This window comes from Lampetra planeri, chromosome 28 (assembly GCF_965212315.1).
Source record: "Lampetra planeri chromosome 28, kcLamPlan1.2.h2, whole genome shotgun sequence".
Lineage (NCBI taxonomy): Eukaryota > Metazoa > Chordata > Hyperoartia > Petromyzontiformes > Petromyzontidae > Lampetra > Lampetra planeri.
The window spans coordinates 7,277,205-7,300,320 of NC_136134.1; the positions used below are offsets into that span (position 1 = coordinate 7,277,205).

The 23,116-nt window shown below is 49.7% G+C and overlaps 1 protein-coding gene across 1 annotated transcript in view; it reads right to left on the bottom strand.

Annotated features, from left to right (window-relative positions):
* Positions 1-4,556: 4,556 nt before the first annotated feature.
* Positions 4,557-23,116, bottom strand: part of TMEM201 (transmembrane protein 201) — a 122,544-nt gene continuing 103,984 nt past the window's right edge. The window contains exons 10-12 of the mRNA XM_078607767.1: positions 21,636-22,028; positions 11,964-12,116; positions 4,557-5,387 (exon numbers count right to left, since the gene is read on the bottom strand). Coding sequence (XP_078463893.1) covers positions 5,242-5,387; positions 11,964-12,116; positions 21,636-22,028 — 692 coding nt within the window. The 3' untranslated portion in view covers positions 4,557-5,241. The remainder of the gene's footprint in view (positions 5,388-11,963; positions 12,117-21,635; positions 22,029-23,116) is intronic.

Consider the following 23,116-nt stretch of genomic DNA (forward strand, 5'->3'; position numbering starts at 1 on the left):
AATTGCTCAATAAACGCTCGAGCTTAATAGTCGCTTGAAACTTCGGAAACAAATGAACAAGTATCCTCACGAAAAAAACATTTCCACGCGATTCTACACACGCGGAAATCGAAGCAACAACGATGCAATGAGCTCAACGTCAATCAGATCGGGGGTGGGGGCTGGGGCTGGGGGTCTGACCCGCCCCTACTGGACATCTGTGAAAAAGAGCTTTATAGCTCCTCGGATTCCTCCAGTGTAAATATTCTGACTCTAAATAAAGTCGTCGTGAGCGGTCGGGTTAAGACTTCACGCGAGACCAACTCGGCCACTCGGGATGGGCCCCCTCGTCAAATCGCGGCGATCGTCACGCGCAGCCTCGCGCGTGCTCGGATCTATAGAAGGTCGCTGCGGTGACGAGATGTTCACTACCTCGCCTGGTATACAGGAGGTCGCGGGTTCGATCCCGACCCTGACGATGCCTGCCCGTATGTTTGGAGTTTGCGCGTTCTCTCTCCCCGTGGTCGCGTGGATTTTTCTCCGGGGTCTTCCCGTTAATTTCACCTCCACGTTTAGACTCGACGTCACGTGTTTGGAGTGTTTTTGCAGCCGCTCCCTCCTGCACCCCCGTCCCCCCCCCCACACACGTTTACGCAGCCACGCCAACTCACCAAGTAGCACCGCCAACTCAACCACAAACCCCACCCGCTCAACCACGAGTCCCGCCCTCACAGCGAGGCCATGAGGAACAGACCGTTTTGAATCGGGGGACAAAATTGTGATGTCCACCACAAAGGGTCGTTGAATCCACGGAAGAGTTTGCAATTGTCAAGTAGCACCCGAGGTGGCGTGGCCTTATTGGTTCCAATGTTTTGGATGTAGCCGATAACAGCGAATTACGCGTTAAATGAGTGAATCGGTGCGACTGCAATTGAGCCACCTTAGGTGGTACCGATTTCTGCTCTGGCCCATGGACGAAAATGGATCATCCGGGGGCACCAACACAGCGGTCAAGCCAGTGCTTGCGCCGATCAAACCAAGGACATTTTTTTGATCTAAACCGCAGAGCAGATATTGAGCAAACGAGCACCGATTGGTCACGAGAAACACCCGCGCACGGCCTCCACTCGTTGAAATAAAAGCGACGCCGCATCGCCTGAATGTTGAGACAGTGGCCAGATTTTGTAAACACAGGAGCCGACCTGCGCTGCAGCGCAAACAGCAGCAGCAGCGCAAACAGCAGCAGCAGCACTGCTTCAATGTTCTATCGGGGCCTAGGGGTCACAGTTGGCAGATGAGATTTTAAGTCGGCCCGTTATCTCTTTCTCACTTCAAAGGAGGGCGTTGTTTTTGTGGTGACACTGACACCTATTTAGAGAGGCGGTGTGTGTGTGCACGTGCATGTGTGTGTGCACGTGTGTGTTGCCCTTAGGGGAAGCGGGAGTGTGGCGGTTAGCGGGTTTGCGCTACGAACCCGTGGCCCGACTACGATTCCCACTCACGGCCAACACCAGTCACAATTATGTCAATCGGTCATGGGCCTCCCCTAGGTCGACTAAGCCTCAAATGAATACCTGGTGTGATGTGTAAATATCACCACTGGGGAGACACAGGCAGACAGGCTTGGTGCTGGCGGCCACCCACCACCTAGTGCGCTGTGCCGGCCTTCATAGGTGCTCGCTAACAGCATTTGCCCCAAAAGTCTGTTTAGGCTACATGCGGATCTTTGTCTTGTGTGTGTTGCATGGGCAGGGTCCAGCATCGGCAGTGTCCACCACTACCGGAGGCGCACGGGATATGTCGTCTGTTTTCTAGACACGCTTGATATTTCTGCGTCTCATATGACTGTTTTTTTCCTTCTGAAATTATATTCTCTTTCAAATCACGCCACTCAACCCGACTTCATAATGACCTTTTTCCGTAAAAAAGAGAGCTACCTCCATGATCTTGCTACCGTATGTATTTGCGACCTCGTGATAAACTGCTTCTAAAAAATTATTGTTTGCATTAGCCACTCTTGAGCCGTACCGAAACGTAATTTCGGGCCAAGGGCTCATTGAAAGGCTATTTCGTCTGTTTTCGTTTTCTGTTTTAAGGCTGCTACACCAACACTGCGTTGGTGGTGGCAATGATCGTCGTTCAGCAGACGTGCAAAACCGTGTCCACTAAGCACCGTCGGGAAAGCACCATCTGTTCACCGACTAACCAAACAGCAACAGACATGTAAAAAAAAGGATAGTTTTTAACGATTGCTTAAGTGAAACGATCAAGATTTAAACGTTTACTGTGCATTCAGCAGGCATCAGCGTACAGTAGCTGTACAAGGGGTCCAAACTCGTTCCACGCGTGCCGTATCTTACCAACTACTTCAGTGTTTCACTTTCGCCGATTCGCAAAACCAAGCTTGACAAAATGCTGTGTCTTTCCAGCATACACAATTTGCAAAAAGCATTTGTTCGCAAGATGTACTTGACGCGGATAACGATATTAATACCATGCTCTATATCAGTACACAAATGCCCTCCCCTTTGGGCTGTTAGTGTCAAAATAACGATCACCTGAATACGAGATGCGATGACAGATCACGCATTAAAATACAGCGAGTGATGTAGTATTACGACATTTACGAGGGATGTTCCAAAATAACTTACGTTTTTTCAATTTTTGTTTGTTCATTTCTAGACATAATTTACCACACACGTTTTGTTTTACAAACAACCGCGTTAATCTGTGTTTTTTTAAAACGCTTGTTTACACAGGAATGCCTCACCGAGCCTCAACACTCATTTTCAGGAGGGTCCTGCCAGGTTTTCGCACAAAGGGGGTCGATGTTTCTAATGCTGAGTGTGATACAAATCGAGTCATTTGCACGTCATTTGTCAGCATTAACTATTGGAGGAAATCAGCGAACCCAGACGAAACCCATGCAGAGCAGGGAGGAAACAAACAAACTCCGCACAGAAAGGCGCACTGGGTTGGGATTCGAACCCAGGCACTTCGTTCTGCGAGATACAGGTGTTACCACTGCGCTGACACCCAATTTAAAGCCCGCACTAAGTGAACGCGTCCGGAACATTTAGATGGCAGATGCCTCATCCTCCTCGTGCAAACATGCCGATGCAAAGACTACACACACAAGAAACACGCGAGCACTGAGAAAAATCAGAGGCCAATGCACAGTTCGGATGGACCGACTTGCGAGAAATCTGACAAGTCGTGACGATGGAATGCCGGCCGTTGTCCTGAGTGCGTGGGAAATTAACGGGAGGCTGTTTTGAAAAACATATTTTCACACGTTTCTTCACATTGCCATGAATGAAAATCTACAATTTTACATCAGTTCAATTGAAAACAAACTAGGAGGCATTACTTTCGGAGCAGCCCTCGTATTACAGAAGCAACTATTTATTTTATTTAACAGCCTCTGGAGACTAGAAAAATAGCACCAAAATTATATTTTTACCACTTGAGGCCTGCCTAACTTCAAGGTTTGAAAAGGATCAAATGAAGTAGCAAGTTACAGTGTGTTCGGGAAAACAGGCAAGTGTGCGCGCTACATCATTAACTCTTTAACAGTTGTTCGAGATGCTTCAAGTTGGCAAAACCCAACGCTGTGTAGCCACTCACCCCAGCTGTGAAGTCAGAGCATAGGCCCGGACACTTAAACTCGCGGACAGCATCCGCCACACAGGGCCCACAAAGGCCCTCAAAGGGGCCCACAAATGCTCTCAAAGCGGCCCGCCGAGACGCGAAGAGATACGCAGCAGGGCCGTGGGACACTTGATGTACCCCCCCCCCCCCCGCTGGGTTATCCGATTATTTAAGTAATTGATGAAGCTACCGATTTTCGGTTCGACTACTCGACTGAACGGATAATTCGAAAATAATATGGGGGGGAGGGGGAGGAAATAAAAAGTCTCTCCTCCTCTGTTCCAACGAGTGCCGCTGGACAAGAGGTAATGGGCGGGCATCGGTGACATAATCGGCACCGTCAAGGCGCGTCGCGCCGGGCGTGGCTTGTAGGGGGTTTCCCACCTTCAGAGGGCAGGAGGTCGGGGGGGGGGGGGGAGGCCGCCATTTTTTTTAAAGGGGTTCCGCGTAATCGAAGAAGTCGATTACAAATTTTGAGTCGATTCATCGACTTCCACGACTCATCGTCGCGGCTCGAGAACGATGTCCTGTGTGGCCTGCCAGCCAGCTCTCGCTCGAGTTATCACGTGGCCAGTAAGAAAACAATAAAGAGAATCGCGTCATAGGTAGAACCCTGCCTAAGACAGGGCTAGATGAGTGGACACTGCCCACATAACACGAAGCAGGCGGCAGCTAAACAACCGATAACTCTGTGGTTCTCTACCGGTTTGGTATGGTGCTCCGCCCCCCCAATCAAGACCACAGGTCCTTCGTGCCCCCCCGAGCTCATCCACCTCCCCCTCCCCCCTCCACACTTGTTTCACGTCGTGCGCTCGTGCGTTTTGTCACCGCAACGTGGCGCCGACATTCCCCGCGCACAGTCCACATTTCTCCTGCACGGTATCCATGCCACAGCCTGTGCGCCCCCATCCACCGACCTCCCCCCCCCCCCCACCCTCAATCCGCCGTAAAGGCTTGCGAACCGCTGCGTTGACTCAATTGAGTTCTTCAGAACAACCCCCGTCACATGCAGCAATAAACCCACGACGCCGATTTGCTGACGTAATGTCCCCAAAATTAGCAACTCCAAATATAAATGTTTGTACATCACATCGCAGCTCTGATCACGTAAAAAAAAATACGGAACTGCCGTTTTTTATTCCTATCGGTGCGATTGAGATTAATTTCTAATCTGGAGGGAGTAAGGTGGCCGTGGTGGTTGGGGAGCCGTGGTGGCGAGATGTTAACTACCTCGCCTGGCATGCAGGAGGTCGTGGGTTCAATCCTGAGCCTAACGATGCCTGTATACTTGGAGTGTGCACGTTCTCCCCGTGGTCCACATTCAGAAACATGCGGTTAGATTAATTGGCTGCTATACATTTCAGCGTTGAGCTATCATTTGTGGCCAGGTTGCTTCCAAAAAAAAGCTAAACATAGCTCAGTGGGCCTTGCCTGGTAAAAAATACCAAAAAAATAGCTTCGTTTTTGGTGGTGTTGGCAGTGACAGTAGCGGCGGTCGTGGTGGTTCAGCACTCCGAGACGTTCGCTACGCGATGCTCGCGTTACGGACGTAAGCTGTCGTCGTCGCTGTTGTTGTTGTTGTCGTCGCGGTGGTGACGGTGGTGGCGGTGGTCAGGCACCCGTCGACTCATGACCGCCACGTGCAGAGTCCGTGGGAAGCCAGGGCAAGCCGTGGTGCAGGTAGAGCAGCCCGAAGAGCAGGTTCATGAGCAGGCTCAGGCCCAGAAGGGCGCTCTGAAGCACCCCGCACGGGGAACCTGGCACGCACGACAAGCAACATCATCGGGTCACCAACACGCACGCAAGAAAGAGTATCACTTAACATGATTATTATTATTAAACTTGATTTGAAGCTTTCGTGACTGCAGGAATTATCGATTTAAAGCTTTCGTGACTGCAGGGATTCATCTTCTTCGTTCTTTCGGTAAAGTCACGTAGAATGGAAATAATAAAATAATAAAAATAAAACAATTAAAAATGTCTTATGTGAAAGGTTTATTATTTTATTATTTATTTTCATTATTTTATTATTTCCATTCTACGTGACTTTACCGAAAGAACCAAAAAGATGCAGGAATTATTATAACGATGTATGACTTTTAACATTCAATTGGCTGGTTATCAACATCTTTAAAAAGAACACCCCCCCTGTCACCCCCACCCACTCCCCCAGACCCTCCCTCCACCACATTTGATATTACCAAAGCGAAAAGACAAAAGATTATCCAAAGCAAGTAATAACAGGTTGGGTGAACGCATCGGCCAGATAAATTTGGTTTCTCTTATGTGGCCGGGGTCAGGTGTGGCCACTGCAATCATTCGATTAATTGCTCCGGGCACTCCTGCTCCTCGTCGCCTTGTGAAACCAGTTTCACACACGCACGCAGGACCACGAAGGGGGGGGGGCACGCGCGTGCGTCCGTTCCGCGCTTACCCACGCGCAAGGGGTCGGAGGCGAAAAGAACAAAAAATTTCCTTTTTTTTTATTATTCGGTTGTAAAAAAAAAACCTCAATATTTCGAGAGCCGTAATTGCGCACGGGTGGGTGAATACGAGACGGCGGTCCTTAAATAAACGTCGTCGCGAAGCGGTCCTCAAAGAGCCGCACGCAGCACCGGAGCCCGGAGTTTGCCGACCCCTTTGCCCACGTGCAAGTCAAACCGTGCACACGTCAGTCCACCGCTGGATGACGGCTTCCTCGCTCGGGATTCACTTGGAATATGCCCGAACCTGTCGGGTCTTTCTCGGGCTAAGTAGGGAAGTGAGCCTGCGACGGCTGACCGCTCGAATTGGTGACTCATGCACAACAGGCTGCGGAGGTTACACGGCGAGCGACGTGGTAATAATCGGTTGCTGCTGCGCTGTACTTCTACGCTCCCGCCTCCACGCACGCCCCTCTCGCCAACCCACGCAGACCAGCATGGTCCAAGTACGGTCGAATAACCCCCACGACCTGCACGGGCATGGGAAGGGCCCTCATCCAGCAGTGGATTGCCAAATGGGCACATAAAAGGTAAAGGTGCAGCCCTGCAATTGCTTGTTCACGCCAATGCAGGTGGAAGGGCCTCCACTGGAGGGAGCTCCAGAGGGAACCGCTCTAGAGGGTATTTTTTGCTTTCTATTTCACGCCGGCCAGACTTCTCGGAAGAGGTGGGAATACCCACACTTTACCCCACCATACGCGACCCGCCGATCGACTCAAAGTGGTGTGCCGACACACGCTGCTGGGCGGAGGACAGAGGCAGTGGGTGGGTATTTAAGGAAACTCGCGGGACTTGTGTTTCTTTCAACTGCCGCACTGGCAGACGGAAGCGAACAGTCACTGTGTGTTGACCATCACACCGCCGCACTGGTCATTGCTTCACGGCGGGCACGCGAGGTGACGAGATCACGCGTCGGTGCGTCGCGGGAGTCCGGGGTGTGCTTGCGTGCCACGGCGTCGCGAGTGGACTAAATGGAACTCGAAAGAAGTCCGTGCGCGCTCGCTCGATGAAAAAAAATAAAATTCTAAAGGACAACGCGAGCAGCAGGCACGCATCTGAAGGATGCGTGGAAAGGCGGCAGATAAGATCAAACGGCGAGCACAAAAGCACAGCACAGACTTCCTTATCTCTGGCTCCACGCGGATGTGGCCGTACACAAGCGTGCGACCCAGCAGTGTTTGCCTCACAAGGCTGGCTTCGGCTGATGGAACCCTGCAGTTGTGCCGCGGTGGCGAGATGTTAACTACCTCGCCTGGTATACAGGAGGTCGTGGGTTCGATCCCGACCTCGATGCCTGCTGTTTATTTAGAGTTTGCGCGTCCTATCTCTCTGCGGTCGCATGGATTTTTCTGCGGGTTGTCCGGTTTTACCATCCACATTTAGAAACAAGGCTGCATAGTGTATTTGACTGCTATACATTTGCGCGTGATAAGCCACTTCGTTGAGCTATCATTTGTGGCCGGGTTGCTTCTGAAAAATGTCTATTTAGCTCAGTGGGCATTACCCGGTAAAAAAACAAAAGGTCAAAATCAGTCAAGTGGTTACTTGCTGAAACTATTTCTACCTCTCTGGCCTCTCTACGTGCCGTGAGGAAGGGCCATCGCGCAGAAACGTCACCCAGTGTCCATACATGCCTCGCCTTTTCAAGGCCACGGTGTTATTAATGATGAATGAGTTGGGGTTTTTTGGACGATGTTGGTCTCGAGAGCCAATCGGCTGACGGGCTAAACATATTTTGAATTTACATGTGGAAACAGAATGGAGTTCTGCTCAAAAACTGCGAAGCGTTGAAGCACTGTTTACCGTTTACCCTGCTGTGTGCAGCAAATTTCGGCTTGGGTTTCCTGCAAATAATTGTTGTTTTTGCGCTGGTCAGTTTGCGCATTCCCTTCACTCTGCGATGCTCTGTAACTGCCGCCACTGCAAACGCTCTTGGGCGGTAGTCGTCCAAGTCATTAAAGATCTGCTAAGCTCAATGGGGCCTGACCAGCTGAAAAATAAATCCTGAGTTCGAGTCTAGGCACACGTAGAGTGTATTCCATAGGCATTGAAGCCTATCAGTAAGGCCAAGCACAAATGTCTATATTCTTCCAAAAAAAAAAACCCCCAAGATACTTATCTGACCTACAAACATTAAGATTTTAAAAAATGTATATACATCCTTAAAATTTTGTCAAAACAAATGCGTCTAGGATATACCGGGTCAAAATACGCTACACTCGATGGAGTCTATCCAATTACAGACTGTTATTATTATTATCAACAACAACATTGTAAAACGACACGCACATCACAGCACGTGGTGACGGTTGCGGCCACACGAGCGAAAACAGTTCGGTTTTGGAAAACGATGAATTACTTCCGACTCGTGGGGATATTTTGAACTCAGACAGCACGCGTCATATCACTCCTACTTCTCGCTGACCTATATTGTTAAACAACAGTCTATGAGCACACGACACATTGCATCGTAACGGGCAAACATAACGCGATAGCTTTCGGATCTAAAGGGCGCCTGTCTGTCTGCGTTGCAGTTGCGCGCAGACAGACAGATGCCCTAAACAAAAACCCATACAAGAGCAATTGACACTGGGCAAATTTTCACATGCTGACAAAAAATGACCTGTTAAATTACTCAATTGGGATTCAACTTAACATCGCCCTGTACTACAAAAAAAACTTGGCAAGAGCCTCCTGAAGAAGAGTCTTGAGACTCAGCGAGGCCTTCCTAGGTAAACAATCCCCAAAAACGATAATGTATGTATTTTGAACTTCTTTCGCACCGTACGTAGCTAAACCGTGCTAATTGGAGGTGCGTTATTGGCCAACCGTGCTAAAACCAAAACTATTCTGGCAAATTGCCGGCTGATGCCGGATGTAATAACCAGCGAAACGTCGCACTCAAAAATTGTAAATGATGTTGATTCACTCTTCAACACACCGGTGGGCTAAAGCAGCGAACTATTTGTCTTTTGTCAACGTGACACATTTTGTACTGATTGGCCGTGTCGGGTGGTGGAGGGTTAGCGACACATTTAGAAATAACGCCATCTAACCCAAAAACCTTTATCATGAATAATATTGGTCACGAAAGCCTGCTACGTGTTAAAACCAAAACACGTTTACGTTCCTCTCACAGCATCGCACCTCACCGAGTTTCGGATTCTCACGAGTGACAAGCGAAGGGCGTCCGCCCGCGTCGGGGTGCGATTCCGCACGCGGCGAAACAGAAAGTGACAACTCGGCACAAAGGCCAACTCGTAATAATAACAATCATAAACCCAAAACAAAAACCAGGCCCTGTGCTATTCACAGCCTGTGCTCCTGGCGGCCCATAATAGATACAGGCTCGCTCGCCCCCTCCCCCCCTCTCGCCCGCTCGCCCGCCCGCCCGTTATCGACAAAACAACAAACACAGGACACGGCAGACACCACGTGCGTCTGGGGGTCACCGCCGATCGACTTCCGCCCCTCTCGTCTCTCCGCTGCGGGGTCTCGTCGGCCCAAAGGCGAACGACGGCGACACGGGGGGCCCGCCGATCAGAGCTCCATCCCCCCCACCACCCCAACTCCCGGATTTCAACCCAAGTCCCCACCCCCCACCATTCCCTTCTTCCCCCCCCCTCCTTCTCCTTCTCAACACCCCTCCACCACCCTCTCCCCGCTCCCCAAATCTCGTGATACAACAACAACAAAAAAATAGGCGACCGGATGCGGCCGCTGGGGCAAAATGCGGCACGATGCGGGGCTTTTTCGGATTTCTTCCTCGCGATTCCATTTGTTCGAACACCGCTGGCCCAGTAAGGTCGCCCTGCTTCCCTGCACGCCCAGCCCCGGTGCCTGTCCCTGACCCGTGAGTGTGTCTCGAGCGCCGCGGCGGCAGACGGCGGCGAACTTTGTTGCGTGCGTGCGCCCGTCTCTCCCTTTTGCGGCGCGCTTTGTGACGATGACGGCAGTACTGTGGTCCGCATGTTCATTCACAAATACCCGCCTGCGCCTTTGTGTGCACGTAGCACGCGCTGTGTGTGTGCGGGACATGTCTCTTTGTCTCGTATACAAGAGTCGGGAACCAGAGTGTCTAACCCTGAAAAGAAATCTAAATGTAAATCTAAATCCCATTTTGCTAGACATACTACATATAGGCCAATACATCCTTTAGAGGGGCTCTCTAGAGCTTTTTCTGGAAGATGAGGCCAAAACACCGTATATGGGGGTGCTTCAGAACTCCCTCTAGTGGAGGCGCTTCCGCCAGGAGTGGCCGTGCATTGCATTGTGCACGTCGAACAATGAGCTGTTCGCTCCACAGCGATAGCAGAAGTATGTTGTGGAATTTCGGACCCATTAACGTCACACGGGTGGCGTAGCGGTTAGTGAAACCCCAGCGGCTCGAGTTCAAGTCTCGGCCACGGCTAACATCGGCGATGAGCGATCTGAACCGGTCCCGGACCCTCTCTCTCGCTTTCACCAACTCGCATTTGACCAGCAGGGTGAAGTACGGTCAGACAACCCCTATGGCCGACACGGAGGGTGTGGAGAGGCCTTCATCAGCAGTGGGTTTCACAAAAAGGGGGCCGTGCATTTATTATTATTATGACGAAGATCACGTGAACGTTTTAAAATGCCGTAATTTGGGAACGAATACCAGCGGGAAGCCTGGAAATTCCTGCCACCGTATTTACATTTTGCTTGGATGCCAAATCAAAACAAGAAGAAACTAAAATAAAATAAAATACCAAAACTAAAACCCCCACCACTTTGGTGAAGATTATCATTACTATTGTTATTAAATAAACATGAAAATGTTAATGTTTAGAGCTGTACATTAATACATAACATATTACCATCATAATTTCATACAGTACCTGCATATCCCCTTTATTTTCTTTTTGCAAATGTACATATTGTACAAAAATAAAGCGGAGTTTTTTGTTTTCCCCTACGCCAAATTTAACGACTCATAATAGATTTTTGTTGGGTTAGCTCGTGTAATGATCTGGCCTAATTTGTGTCCCTCCACAGAGAGAACCTAATTGGGCAGAGACAAAAGAGACACGTGACCAATCTTATTAAGTGCCCTAAGTGATGATCTCCGGTGTAGCAGGCTCAACCATGGAGGTGTCCCACCACACACAGAGGACCTGGTGGCCAGGATCAACCAAAGCAGGAAACAGTGCCGGACAAAGACCTACCAGGTGACCCGACAGGAAATCTCAACCGTGGGGAAATGACAATGACCAAATCTCACCTGGTGACCTAGCAGGGAAGCAGCTTTGGTGAGAGCAAGTTCAGAGGTGGGGGAGATGTTATCTCCCTCGACTGGTAATGCAGGTCGTGGGTTCGATCCCGACCCTGATGCCTGTATATTTGGAGTATGCGAGTCTCTCTTCCCCGTGGTCGTGTGGATTTCTCTCCGGGTCCTCCGGTTTTTCCCTCCACATTTAGATTCAACATCACGCGTTTAGAGTATTTGGCTGTTATAATTTTCCGCGTGATAAGCCACTTCGTTGAGCTATCATTCGTGGCCAGGTCGCTTCTGAAAAAGAGCTATAAAGCTCAGTGGGCCTTACCTGGTAAAATAAAAAAATATATAAGTTGAACTATGGAGAAGAGACCAAATCTCACCAGGTGACCTAGCAGGGAAGCTTTCGTGAGCAGGCTCAATAAAGGAGAAAACAGTTGCATAAGCAAAACCCTCCGGGCGTCCTCAGCTGAGCACCTCTGATGAGCGGGGCTCAAGCGTGAACACAAGCTGGGAAGGCCACATCTGGCGCTGCCGTATCACGCGCGCGGCCTGCCACAGTGGTTGGGGGGGGGACTGGGGGGCTGCGGGAGGGGGGGCGGCCAGGGTACCTCCGTGGGCGCGCGAGGGGCAGGACGCGTCCTCCCTCCGCACCGAGTGCGTCGTGGTGTCGACGGGGCACTGCGAGGAGCCGCTCGAGCTGTCCCGCACGAGGCCCGACTTGTCGCTGCACACGTCGCTGCTGCCGTAGACGGACTGGCCACCTGCGGTGAGAGTCACGCCGCCCATCGGCGTGACGCGCGTTGACACCGGCGCGGGAACGGCATGCGGCGGAGCCATCGCTTAACGCGTGTTCACGCGACGTGCAAAATTAAACGATTACACCTAGCAGCAACGACAAGGAACGAGGCGTGCGTTACGACCGAACGAAGATTGAATTTTCAGAAATGTTTAACTTCAAGTTCAATTCAAGCATTCAGCAAAAACAAAGACAAAAAACAATTTTCACTTTGGCCGTAGTGTTGGGGAGGAGAGACTCTAGAGGGCTAGAATGCAGCAAGGGCATTGGAATGGTTGAGGTGAGATGCAAGGTGCTTTGAGTTGTCGAGACATTTAAGCAAGAACCCTATTGCAGGGGGTCTCTGGTTTATGACTTTTATATAATGACCCCATGCATCGATTTACGACACAGAAACTTGATTTACGGCGCATCTTCCGACACAACTTCGAACGCATTCGAACAGAGTCAGGTTTCGGACGTGACTTACGCGTGGAGCTTTTGTTATTCTGAAGTGTTTTTTGTTGTTGTTGTTGTGGACCTTTACCCGCTAAACCCTGTTAAATATGGCTGATAACGAGGAAAAACACATCAGATTTACGCCGATGGGGTTTCCAAGAAAGCGTTTTAACGTTGCGAAGAGCGGGGACCGCCTGTACATGCCAAATCCTCATCTTTATCATCGGCATGATCACCACGCATCATCGTTTTACCATCATCACAGCCATCATCACAGTTACCTGATTTGGTAAAACCATACAGCAACATCATCCCCCCTTCTGACAATGTCAATCGATGACGATAGCGCCTTTACGCTGTAGGAATATGCACGAACATCAAACGGTGCTCAATAATAATTATTTTAATTCATTACAACTGTCTTCCAGTTGTGTGATTGTTTGCTTATTTTGTAAGTCATCCGAAGCCGACGGATTTCACCGTCCCAGTGTGCGCAGGTGGGTTGTTTGTATGTATGATTGTATGCGTGCACGTGTATCCACAAGTGCCTATACATCGTACGTAGAAATCGTACAGTGGCTGATGTCAGCGGCACGTGATATCTGAACCAGTCACGGGCCTCCCTTACGTCTTCTCGGCTATAAATCAATACCCGGTACCGGCGTGTAAACATCAACGAATACCAAAACGAACTAAACGTTGTCATCGTTGTTGTTTTGAAGGTGCCCGACAGCTTGGGTCGGGGTGTGAACCGGTTGGAGCCGACCGTAGAGGACAGGCGGCTGCGCGGGCGAATAAAACAGCGGCGGTCACACACACCCACCCACACACCCACACACCCACCCACACACACACAGCCACACACACACACACACCCACACACACACACACGCACCCACACACCAACCTACACACCCGCACACACACCCACACACCCACACACCCACGCAGCCACGCGCAAAACGATCACGTGAAAGGAACTCGCCGTGGCGTTTTTGCGTAGCTTGCGCCAGCACAGGTGCGTTGTGGGAGGTGACGCTCTCTGACCTCTCTCTCTGCTGCGCTTTTGTCGAGGTGTCGGCTACGAGGCAACGTTTTGCCGATTTCAACGTCACACGGGGGTGGGGGTGGGGGGAGCGAAACGGACAAAAGGCCCTTTGGAACTGACACCGAAAGCGACGTTGTCACATGCGCGCGGACACACGTACGGCGACAAAGGGCCTCCGTGCAGCCTTTCACAGACTGTTGGGAAAGTGCTGTTTGCAAGCGCCTATAATTACCTCCCCGGTGGTGAAATTACGCAGGTTGCAATTTGAGGCTGAGCTGACCTAGGGGAGGCCCACGAACGGTTCAGATGTCTTTCGTCACTCATGTTAGCCGAGTCTGTGGATGTAACTTAGGTCGCCGGGACAGTAGCGCAGTGCACTAACCCCTTTGCACAACCGACAAGGCAAAGATCCCCCGTGTAGCCTGTAACAGACTGTCGGGGCAAGTGGTGTTAGTAGACACGTAGAGATGTTTACACGGCGCACCAGGTACTCGTTTGTGGCCGAGTCGACCTAGGGGAGGCCCAGGACTGGTTCAGATAACCGTCGCTGGTGTTGGCGGCCCTGAGCGGGAAGTGAGCACAACCCACACGCACTGTGACACGGATATGTGTAGGCTTAAAGTGATTGGTAAGATAAGTAACACAGCACTGTAAGGCTATTCACGCAAGAGTTACAGGGGATATAAAAGAGCACAACGCAGCCAGGGAAGGGAATGCTTAGAATGATACTTTTTTGCTCGGGCTAATCCTTACTTAAGATTTAGACAGTTTGAACTATGTCATTCCTTTGTTTAGTAACCTTTAGATACACGAGTAAAACAAATCTATCCCCGTGTGTGTGTGTATATATATTCTTGCACGTAAATTCGACCACAACTGTCACGTAGATAGGTTCAAGCGATCTACCCAAAGAATATTAATTCCTGCAGTCACGAAAGCTTTAAGCGAAGATTACGACCACAATGTATAGATTTGTTGAATTTAGTTGAAACAGGGAATTCTTTCCCAGTAAATATGGAACGTTGGGGTCCCAACGTTGCGCTCAGGCTGGGCAATACGTTTTCAACCACACGTCAACTTTGGGGCAACGTTGACATGTTTTTTTTTACTTGTTAGTTCTCACCAGATCTTCACTATTATATTTCATACACGTAAAAAGTTATTTCCTGAAACCCCCGCCCCCCCAAAAAAATTCCCTGAACGTCCATAAGTATTTTACCTAAGAGATAATTCTATATGACACGTGAAACATAATATCTATTCTTAACAAGGCTATTTATTTTTGTTCGCGGAGTGGCTGTGTAACGTTACGGCAACACTATAGAACTCGTCGGAATTTTGTTTTTCCGTAAAGTTGATAAACAACCACCGCCAAACGCAGGAGGCAATGGGGGCCTTGGCTTACACAGAGAGAGAGAGAGGAAAGAGAGAAAAAAATGTCAAAGAAAAAAATACTTCTTATGTAAATGCTCGCATTAACCACAAGGCACCCCTCCCCACAGTGGGTTGGGAGCCGGGGACACATTTATCAAACTCATCGGCGGGACAGCTGCAGCAACAGCTGTGACGAAGGCGGGCGGCGACGGACGGCGATCGCGGGTAATGACGGTGTAACGCGATGACGGTCGAAATTAATGGGACGTCACGATTGAACGGCGGCACTTTCGGGGTCTCTCTCGCGCGACAAAGGCTCTCGAAGAGCAGTCGGCGATGTTTTTCGGAAAACAATCGCGTTGCCGGAAATGGATCTATTAATTTGAGGGTCTTTTTCCTTCTTTCCCCACCCACTTTCTCAGGGCGCGTTCGCAGGTTAGATGCGATGTCACGCGAACAAAAGCTGATGTTAACGCGTAGGCTTTCGTGACCAATATCATCCATAAGAGGTTTTTTGGGTTAGATCGCGTAAATATATAAATGTGTCGTTAAACCCGCCACCACCCGACACAGCCAACTAGTAAGGGTTGTCATAAACAGAACGTGGCCAATTCGTCACTAGTACAGCACTAACCAGTGTGTTGGAGAGCCAAGCCACAACATTTACAATCTGAGTACGACGTTTCGCCAGTAATTACAACTAGCTTCATCAGGCGACAGCCAGATTTGTGCAGAAGTTTTACTAAATGTTGTGGCTTGGCTCTCCAACACACTGGTTGTGCTGTGTCGGGTGATGGTGGGTTATAACGACACATTCAAATATTTACGCGATCCAACACAAAAAAACCTCTATTAAAAGACGATGGGTCGAACCGAAAGCCACGGGGCCAAGCGTGGATTTGAGGAATCTGCAAAAATAATATTGGCGGGTCTCGTTTGAGTGAATGGGCCAAGTTTTTTTTTTAGATTTTTTTTTTTGTTCACACCACTTGCTTTTCTATTTGGAGTGAAAGATGATCCATCGATTCTTGAACTCATCGATACACGCGTCCAATTACATGCATAACAATCGACGTCAATCACGGGGTATATGTTGATTGCGTGTCTACGGGGGGAGGGGGGGGGTAGAACAATCAATGCGAATTATTTCAGCTCAAAATACCACGCATTGCAACGCATGTATAAGAACCGTTGGTTCTTTGATTCGTGTGCGTTTTATGTCATGGGTTCAAAACACTCCTGCAGCAACTAGTGCGCAAACATTTGCCACAATGTTACAACAGAATCCATTCTCGAATCGAAAGGCGATGAATTGTGAGGATTCAACCAATGCTTGGCCATTCTTCCCACGTTGACCCTCGTGCGACTAACCCCTCTCCCTACCTGTCACATGACCAAAGACATTTCACGGTAATATGAGCATTAAAGTAATCATCATCCCCTGTTTACATCCCCAGGCTAGTGGTGGAAATTCCACATTAATATGGTGGGGGTGAGTGTATCCATAGGACAACCGATGTTGACCGACCCACAAAGCGATACTCGTTTTACGCTCCCCAGAAGGATGATGGGCCGAGTCGCGTATGGATGCACCGCAGTTCAGATGCACGCATAGCTCTGCTCAGGACACAACTCGTTGTTCCCTCTCGCGTGCGCCTCGCAAATGTCGCCTCACTTCGACTTTCACTGTTGAGCCGAGCTCCATTGCTCATCTAAAACGAAACTTTGAACTATTTTCTATTTGACTATATAAGGCCCACTGAGCTATATAGCTCTTTATCTTAGAAGCGACCTGCTCTACGAAGCGGCTTATCGTCGCGGGGAAACCATTCGAAATATGGAGGGAAAAACTGGAGGAGCCGGAGAAAACTCCACGCGACCGCGAGGAGAGAGACACGCAAACTCCAAATGTCCAGCAGGCGTCAGGGTCGGGATCGAACCCACGACCACCTGCATACCAGGCGAGGTAGTCAACATCTCGCCAACCGCGGCACCATCTCTACAGAGGCAGCAGCGGGCGGCCCTTCGACCGGCGGATTTGAATGTGCAACGTTGCCGCTGCTTCTACTAATGATGATTAATGGTGCGAAAATGCCTACCCCCCCCCCCCTCAAAGCCCCCCCCCCGCCCTCGCACGTGACAACCCGACGACCCCCCCCCCCACCCCCTTCCTCAGGGGTTTCGTTAATTGCCTGCTCGGTTAATACGCGTACAGCGCCCACTTTAAATCCTTCTGCCATTCCTCCCGCGTAATATTATCCCCGTGTTTACAAATACGGCTCTCGTTCAGAGTCATGACTAACCGCAGGCCTTTCCCCGCTTGTAATAACTATAACAGCGCATTAAATGGGGGGGGGGCGGGGGGGGGGCGTTGGGGGGAGGGGGACGAGGAGAATCGGTGCCCTTTGCGATGTGACTGCAGACTGCAAAGACGGAGGTTAAAAGCCAGCAGCTCAGCCACACCATTCAGACGCTGTCTCCCTGACAGACCTGGTCTTCACCTGAGGACGGCTGCTTGCGTTGTGGCCGAAACGTCGTGAGAATTATTTTATTACGTTTTTTTAAATTATTTTATTATTTCCATTCTACGTGACTTTACCGAAAGAACCAAGAAGATTAGCCACACCCGTTAACGATATCACGATTTAGTGGGTCGGCAATGCTCTCAAGCCCGGTCACCGGTGACTGCACACAAAGGGAACAGCAATCGCAGCAACTTTGGTTTCGCAATCAATTGGGCAAAATATTTGCAGATCTCTGCATTCAAATTTCCAGTCTTGAGTGTCATGCGACGGACGGAAAGTGTTGACTTGGAGGTCGGTCGCTCGAGGGGGATCTCGAAAGTAGTTCTGCGATCTGCTTAGGTTTTTTCGGTAAAGTCACGTAGGTAAAAAATTTAAATTAATAAAAGTAAAATAAAAATAAAATCACGACGTTTCGGAGGCAACACAAGCTTCCGTCTTATGCCTCCGAAACATCGTGATTTTTATTTCATTTTTCTTTTACTTTATTAATTAAAATTTTTGACCTACGTGACTTTACCGAAAAAAACTAACAATATGAATACTTGCAGTCACGAAAGCTTCAAATCTAGTTCTGCGATGTCCGCTTGCACGGGCCATTCTCCAGCATAAAGGGTGGCACTGCCCTGTAATGAGATCCGAACAGGCGCTTCTTCTCATCACGTGACGCCGATAGCACAATCGCCACAACATCCAGGACGACTACGAAATAAACACCGGTTGAGCTTAAGATGCTGTTGAATTACGATGCCGTATCAAATGCGTAATGACAATGCCATCGAATAGTCAAGGAAAGCCTCCCTGAGCTTCGACGTTCCTTTAAAAGAGGGTGCTGCGCATGGGTGTTCCGGTTGGCAGGATATGAATGTGACTGCTGAGCGAACACACTTCGCCCCTCCACAGCACAGCTTCCCTCGCTCTGTGGGGGAGTAGATACGTTCCAAACAAAAGGGGCACACAAAGCGAAACCGCACGAGGAGACAGCTGCCTGCCGAGCAGCGCACGCAGGACACACACAGTACACGCACGCAGTACACGCACGCAGTACACACACACAGTACACACACGCAGTACACACACGCAGTACACGCACGCAGTACACCCACGCAGTACACACACACAGTACACGCACGCAGTACACACGCAGTACACACACGCAGTACACACACGCAGTACACGCACGCAGTACACGCACGCAGTACACGCACGCAGTACACACACACAGTACACACACGCAGTACACCCACGCAGTACACACACACAGTACACGCACGCAGTACACACACGCAGTACACGCACGCAGTACACGCACGCAGGACACACAGGCAGTACACGCACGCAGTACACGCACGCAGTACACGCACGCAGTACACGCACGCAGGACACACAGGCAGTACACGCACGCAGTACACGCACGCAGTACACGCACGCAGTACACGCACGCAGGACACACAGGCAGTACACGCACGCAGTACACGCACGCAGTACACGCACGCAGTACACGCACGCAGGACACACAGGCAGTACACGCACGCAGTACACGCACGCAGTACACGCACGCAGTACACGCACGCAGTACACGCACGCAGGACACGCACGCAGGACACACAGGCAGTACACGCACGCAGTACACGCACGCAGTACACGCACGCAGTACACGCACGCAGGACACACACGCAGTACACACACGCAGTACACGCACGCAGGACACACAGGCAGTACACGCACGCAGTACACGCACGCAGTACACGCACGCAGGACACACAGGCAGTACAAGCACGCAGTACACGCATGCAGTACACGTACACAGTACACACACAAAACACACCACCACACGCTAATGTTGTCCCACGTCCGACCGCAAATCCGTATTCGAGTGATTTCAAGCCGCATGAAATAGCGAATTTTGGGCAGTAATAGTTTCGCCACATTCACAGCGCAAAATCGCACAAGCCTTACTTGAATTGTTAAATTAACACGATAAACCTGTACTGCTGCTTCCAATCAATATGTCCTTTTTAATTTAAGATATCTATATTCTTTGGGTCTTTCGATGAAGCCACGTAGATAGAAAAAAATATAAAATAATTTTATTTTAGTATTTTATTTTATAATTTTTGTATTTATTTTTACAATTATTTTATATCTACGTGGCTTTACCCAAAGAATATGAATTCCTGCAGTCACGAAAGTTTTAAGTTAAGATATCTATTTGCTGATTCTCAAACTCATACATAAAATCACGAGAACTGTTTTTACTCTCACGAAGTGGAGATGGATATTTTGACGTTTCGGCCAAGTGGCCTTCTTCAGGCAATAGTAAAGCTTAGAGAGAGAGAGAGAGACGCACAAACACACAGAGGGAGAGAGAGAGAGAGAGACAGAGAGGGAGTCTAAAACAGTGCTGGGGAGTGATGTTGGCTAGTGTGTGATGTCAGATAACTCACGAGAGGGTGTAATGAGTCATGAGCGTTTGAAATTTCTTCGACCGCATTCCAAGCGTTAACCACGTCGACTGTCTGACCACACGTTCAACGTGCACTGTGTTATCACTTCTTATGACCGAGGCCTTTCGTGAAGAGTAGTCTTTTTCGCATCAACGAACTCACACCACCATCATCATCATCATCACCGTCAGATGCATCGCGTAGGTGACCAGTGTGTGTCCATGTTCCAGCTCACACCTGGTTTTAAATAACGAACTTCTTACCCCATCTTCTTGGTTCTTTCGGTAAAGTCACGTAGAAGGGAAATAATAAAATAATAAAAATAAAACATAATAAAATAAAATATTTCTCACGACGTTTCGGCCACAATGCGTTGTGGCCGAAACGTCGTGAGAATTATTTTATTATGTTTATTTTTATTATTTAAATAAAACAATTCTCACGATGTTTCGGCCACAATGCGTTGTGGCCGAAACGTCGTGAGAATGATTTTATTATGTTTTATTTTTATTATTTTATTATTTCCCTTCTACATGACTTTACCGAAAGAACCAAGAAGATGAATCCCTGCAGTCACGAAAGCTTTAAATCGAACTTCTTACCCCATGTTTCGGCTATGGCCAAAGTCACTCGGAATGCACCACATCTCGTCAGATCTCTCGGACGCTTCGCAGATTTTGACCCTGGATAGGTGTTTGGACCGGCGTCCACCACGCACAAACAGGGTTGTCATCGCGTTCCAGGACTCATTGTCAGCGGAGGGCAGTGCAGGAAATATCCGTTATTATACTGCACTACGCTCCTTGCCTTCACCAGCCTGCACTGACCAGCATTGTGAAGCATGGTCACCTCCCCCCTCCCCCCATACCCACCACCCCATACCCACCAACTCTTTCAATACATGTGGTCAGCGTGGAAGAGTAGGCCAAATGTCCATTAGAAGGGAGCTCTGTTAATTCCCTGTTAAACCAAAACACAGAGCATGCTTGCTCCTATATTTGACCGCTATACATTTCCACGTGATGATGAGCCACCTTCGTTGAGCGATCATTTGTGGCCAGGTCGCTTCTGAAAAAGAGCTCTGTAGCTCTGTGGGCCTTACCTGGTAAAATAAAAAATAGTTTATAAGTTTAGATGAGCGATGGAGCCCGGCTCAACGATGAGAGTTGATGATGAGAGAAAGTTTAGTTTAGTGTGCATCTAACTTTTATCTGGCGCCTCTCGCTCCCAGAATACTCGCAGCGCGCTTTTCGATTTGCGTGTGTTTACGTCACTGTTAAGATGTACAGCTTACACCATTGGAACCTCATTTGCCAGTAAAAAATATGAGTTGTGCGCCTTTTGGCGTCATCTGGTCCAAACCATGTGAGACTAGGCTCTAAGGAAAGCTGTCTCGGGTGTGGGCCAATCAACTTCAAAGACAGTGCATACATTATCAGAGTTATGTTTTTTTGTTTGCATTATGGCTGCAGGTATTGTGGTCTATGCAAACATGACTCCATGTAAAAAAAGGTGTCAGTTTTGTTGCCAGATAGAAGGGTAAAAAAACAATTATCATGTACAGCTTACTTGCGCCTCCACCTAAACCTTTCTGCCACCTCCCGCTCTCATACTTCAAGCGCACCGCATTCGTTTACGTCTGTGTATCTGCGTACCGCACGGCATGGAGGCCCGGCTCGGCAGCCCCGTCCTCCCGCCGCCGACGCTGCGGGGGGCGGAGGCCGCGTCCTGGCAACAGTCGCCGGGGGCGACCACGGAGCCGGGCGGCGTCGGCGGCGACGACGTCGATGACGACGAGGCGGTGGAGGCGCCGGCGGCGGTGCCGGTGGCGGCGCCGGCGGAGGATGACGAGGAGCCCAGGACGAGGCGAGCGGGGCTGATGAGCGGGCGCCGCGGGCGGAGCGGCGACGGCGAGAGGGGGCGGCACGGCGTGTACGGTGGCGGCGGGGGGGTCCGCGGCGCCGTCAGGAAGTCGGAGAAGAGCGAGCCGGACGTGGACAAGCACGACGGGGACACGGGGCGGCTCCAGGAGGCCACCGAGAGCGTGTCTGTGCGGCGCAGGCGGACACACGTGCACACGCAGACACACACAAAGACAAAGGTCCCCCCCGCCGTATAGCCTTAGCAGGCTGTTGGGGCAAGCGCTGTTAGCGAGCGCTTGATGAAGGCCGGCACAGCACGCCAGGGGGTGGTTGGCGAATACCACACCGGACCAACTTTGTCTCCCACGTGGCGATCTTTTTACACACCGCACCAGGTGCTCATTTGTGGCTGAGTCGACCTAGGGGAGGCCCAAGACCAGTTCAGATAATCGTCACTGGTGTCGACCGTGAGCGGGAATGGAACCCAGGTTGCCAGGTTCATCACGTTAACTGCTACTCCCCACTGCTCCACACACACACACACACACGTGTTCACATACACAAAAGTGCTCACACAAACACACGCACGCATGCCTTCAAAGAGTTATTCTCTATGGGACCCTTTTTTCCCCAGTATCAAGACGATGAAAAAGAAAGGGGCTTTACCCTTTCCGGCAAGAGATTTTCAAACACCAAATGGACACCCATCACAAGGCACTAAAGTCTGCACTAACCACACACGCTTGTGGTCAAACATTTTTGTACTCTTTGGTTTTTTCGGTAAAGTCACATAGGTAGAAAATTAAATTAAATAAAACAAAAAATAATATATCACGACGTTTCGATCGCAACATCTCGCTGGTTCAGCAGTTCCACTGCTGGATTATTCTTTCTGCCTGAGGACGACCGCTTGTGTTGCGATCTAAAAGACGTGATATATTACTATTTGTTTTATTTAATTTAATTTTCTACCTACGTGTCTTTACTGAAATAACCAAAGAGTATGGATTCCTGCAGTCACGAAAGCTTCAAAGGTAAAACATTTTGTCAGTTGCTTTATCGTTGGTTCATTGATTTAGTAGGTCAAGGAATTAATCAAATATTGCGTCTTTCATTCAGTTAGTCATTCGATCAGTTGGCCGATTAGTCATTCAGTCAATCAGCTGACCGGTCAGTCAGTCATAGTCAACATTTACGAAAGTACAAGTACTTAAACTCGTACGCGCGCGATCTACCGCACGTATCGCTCCCTTGGAGAATCGCCATTAATCCGT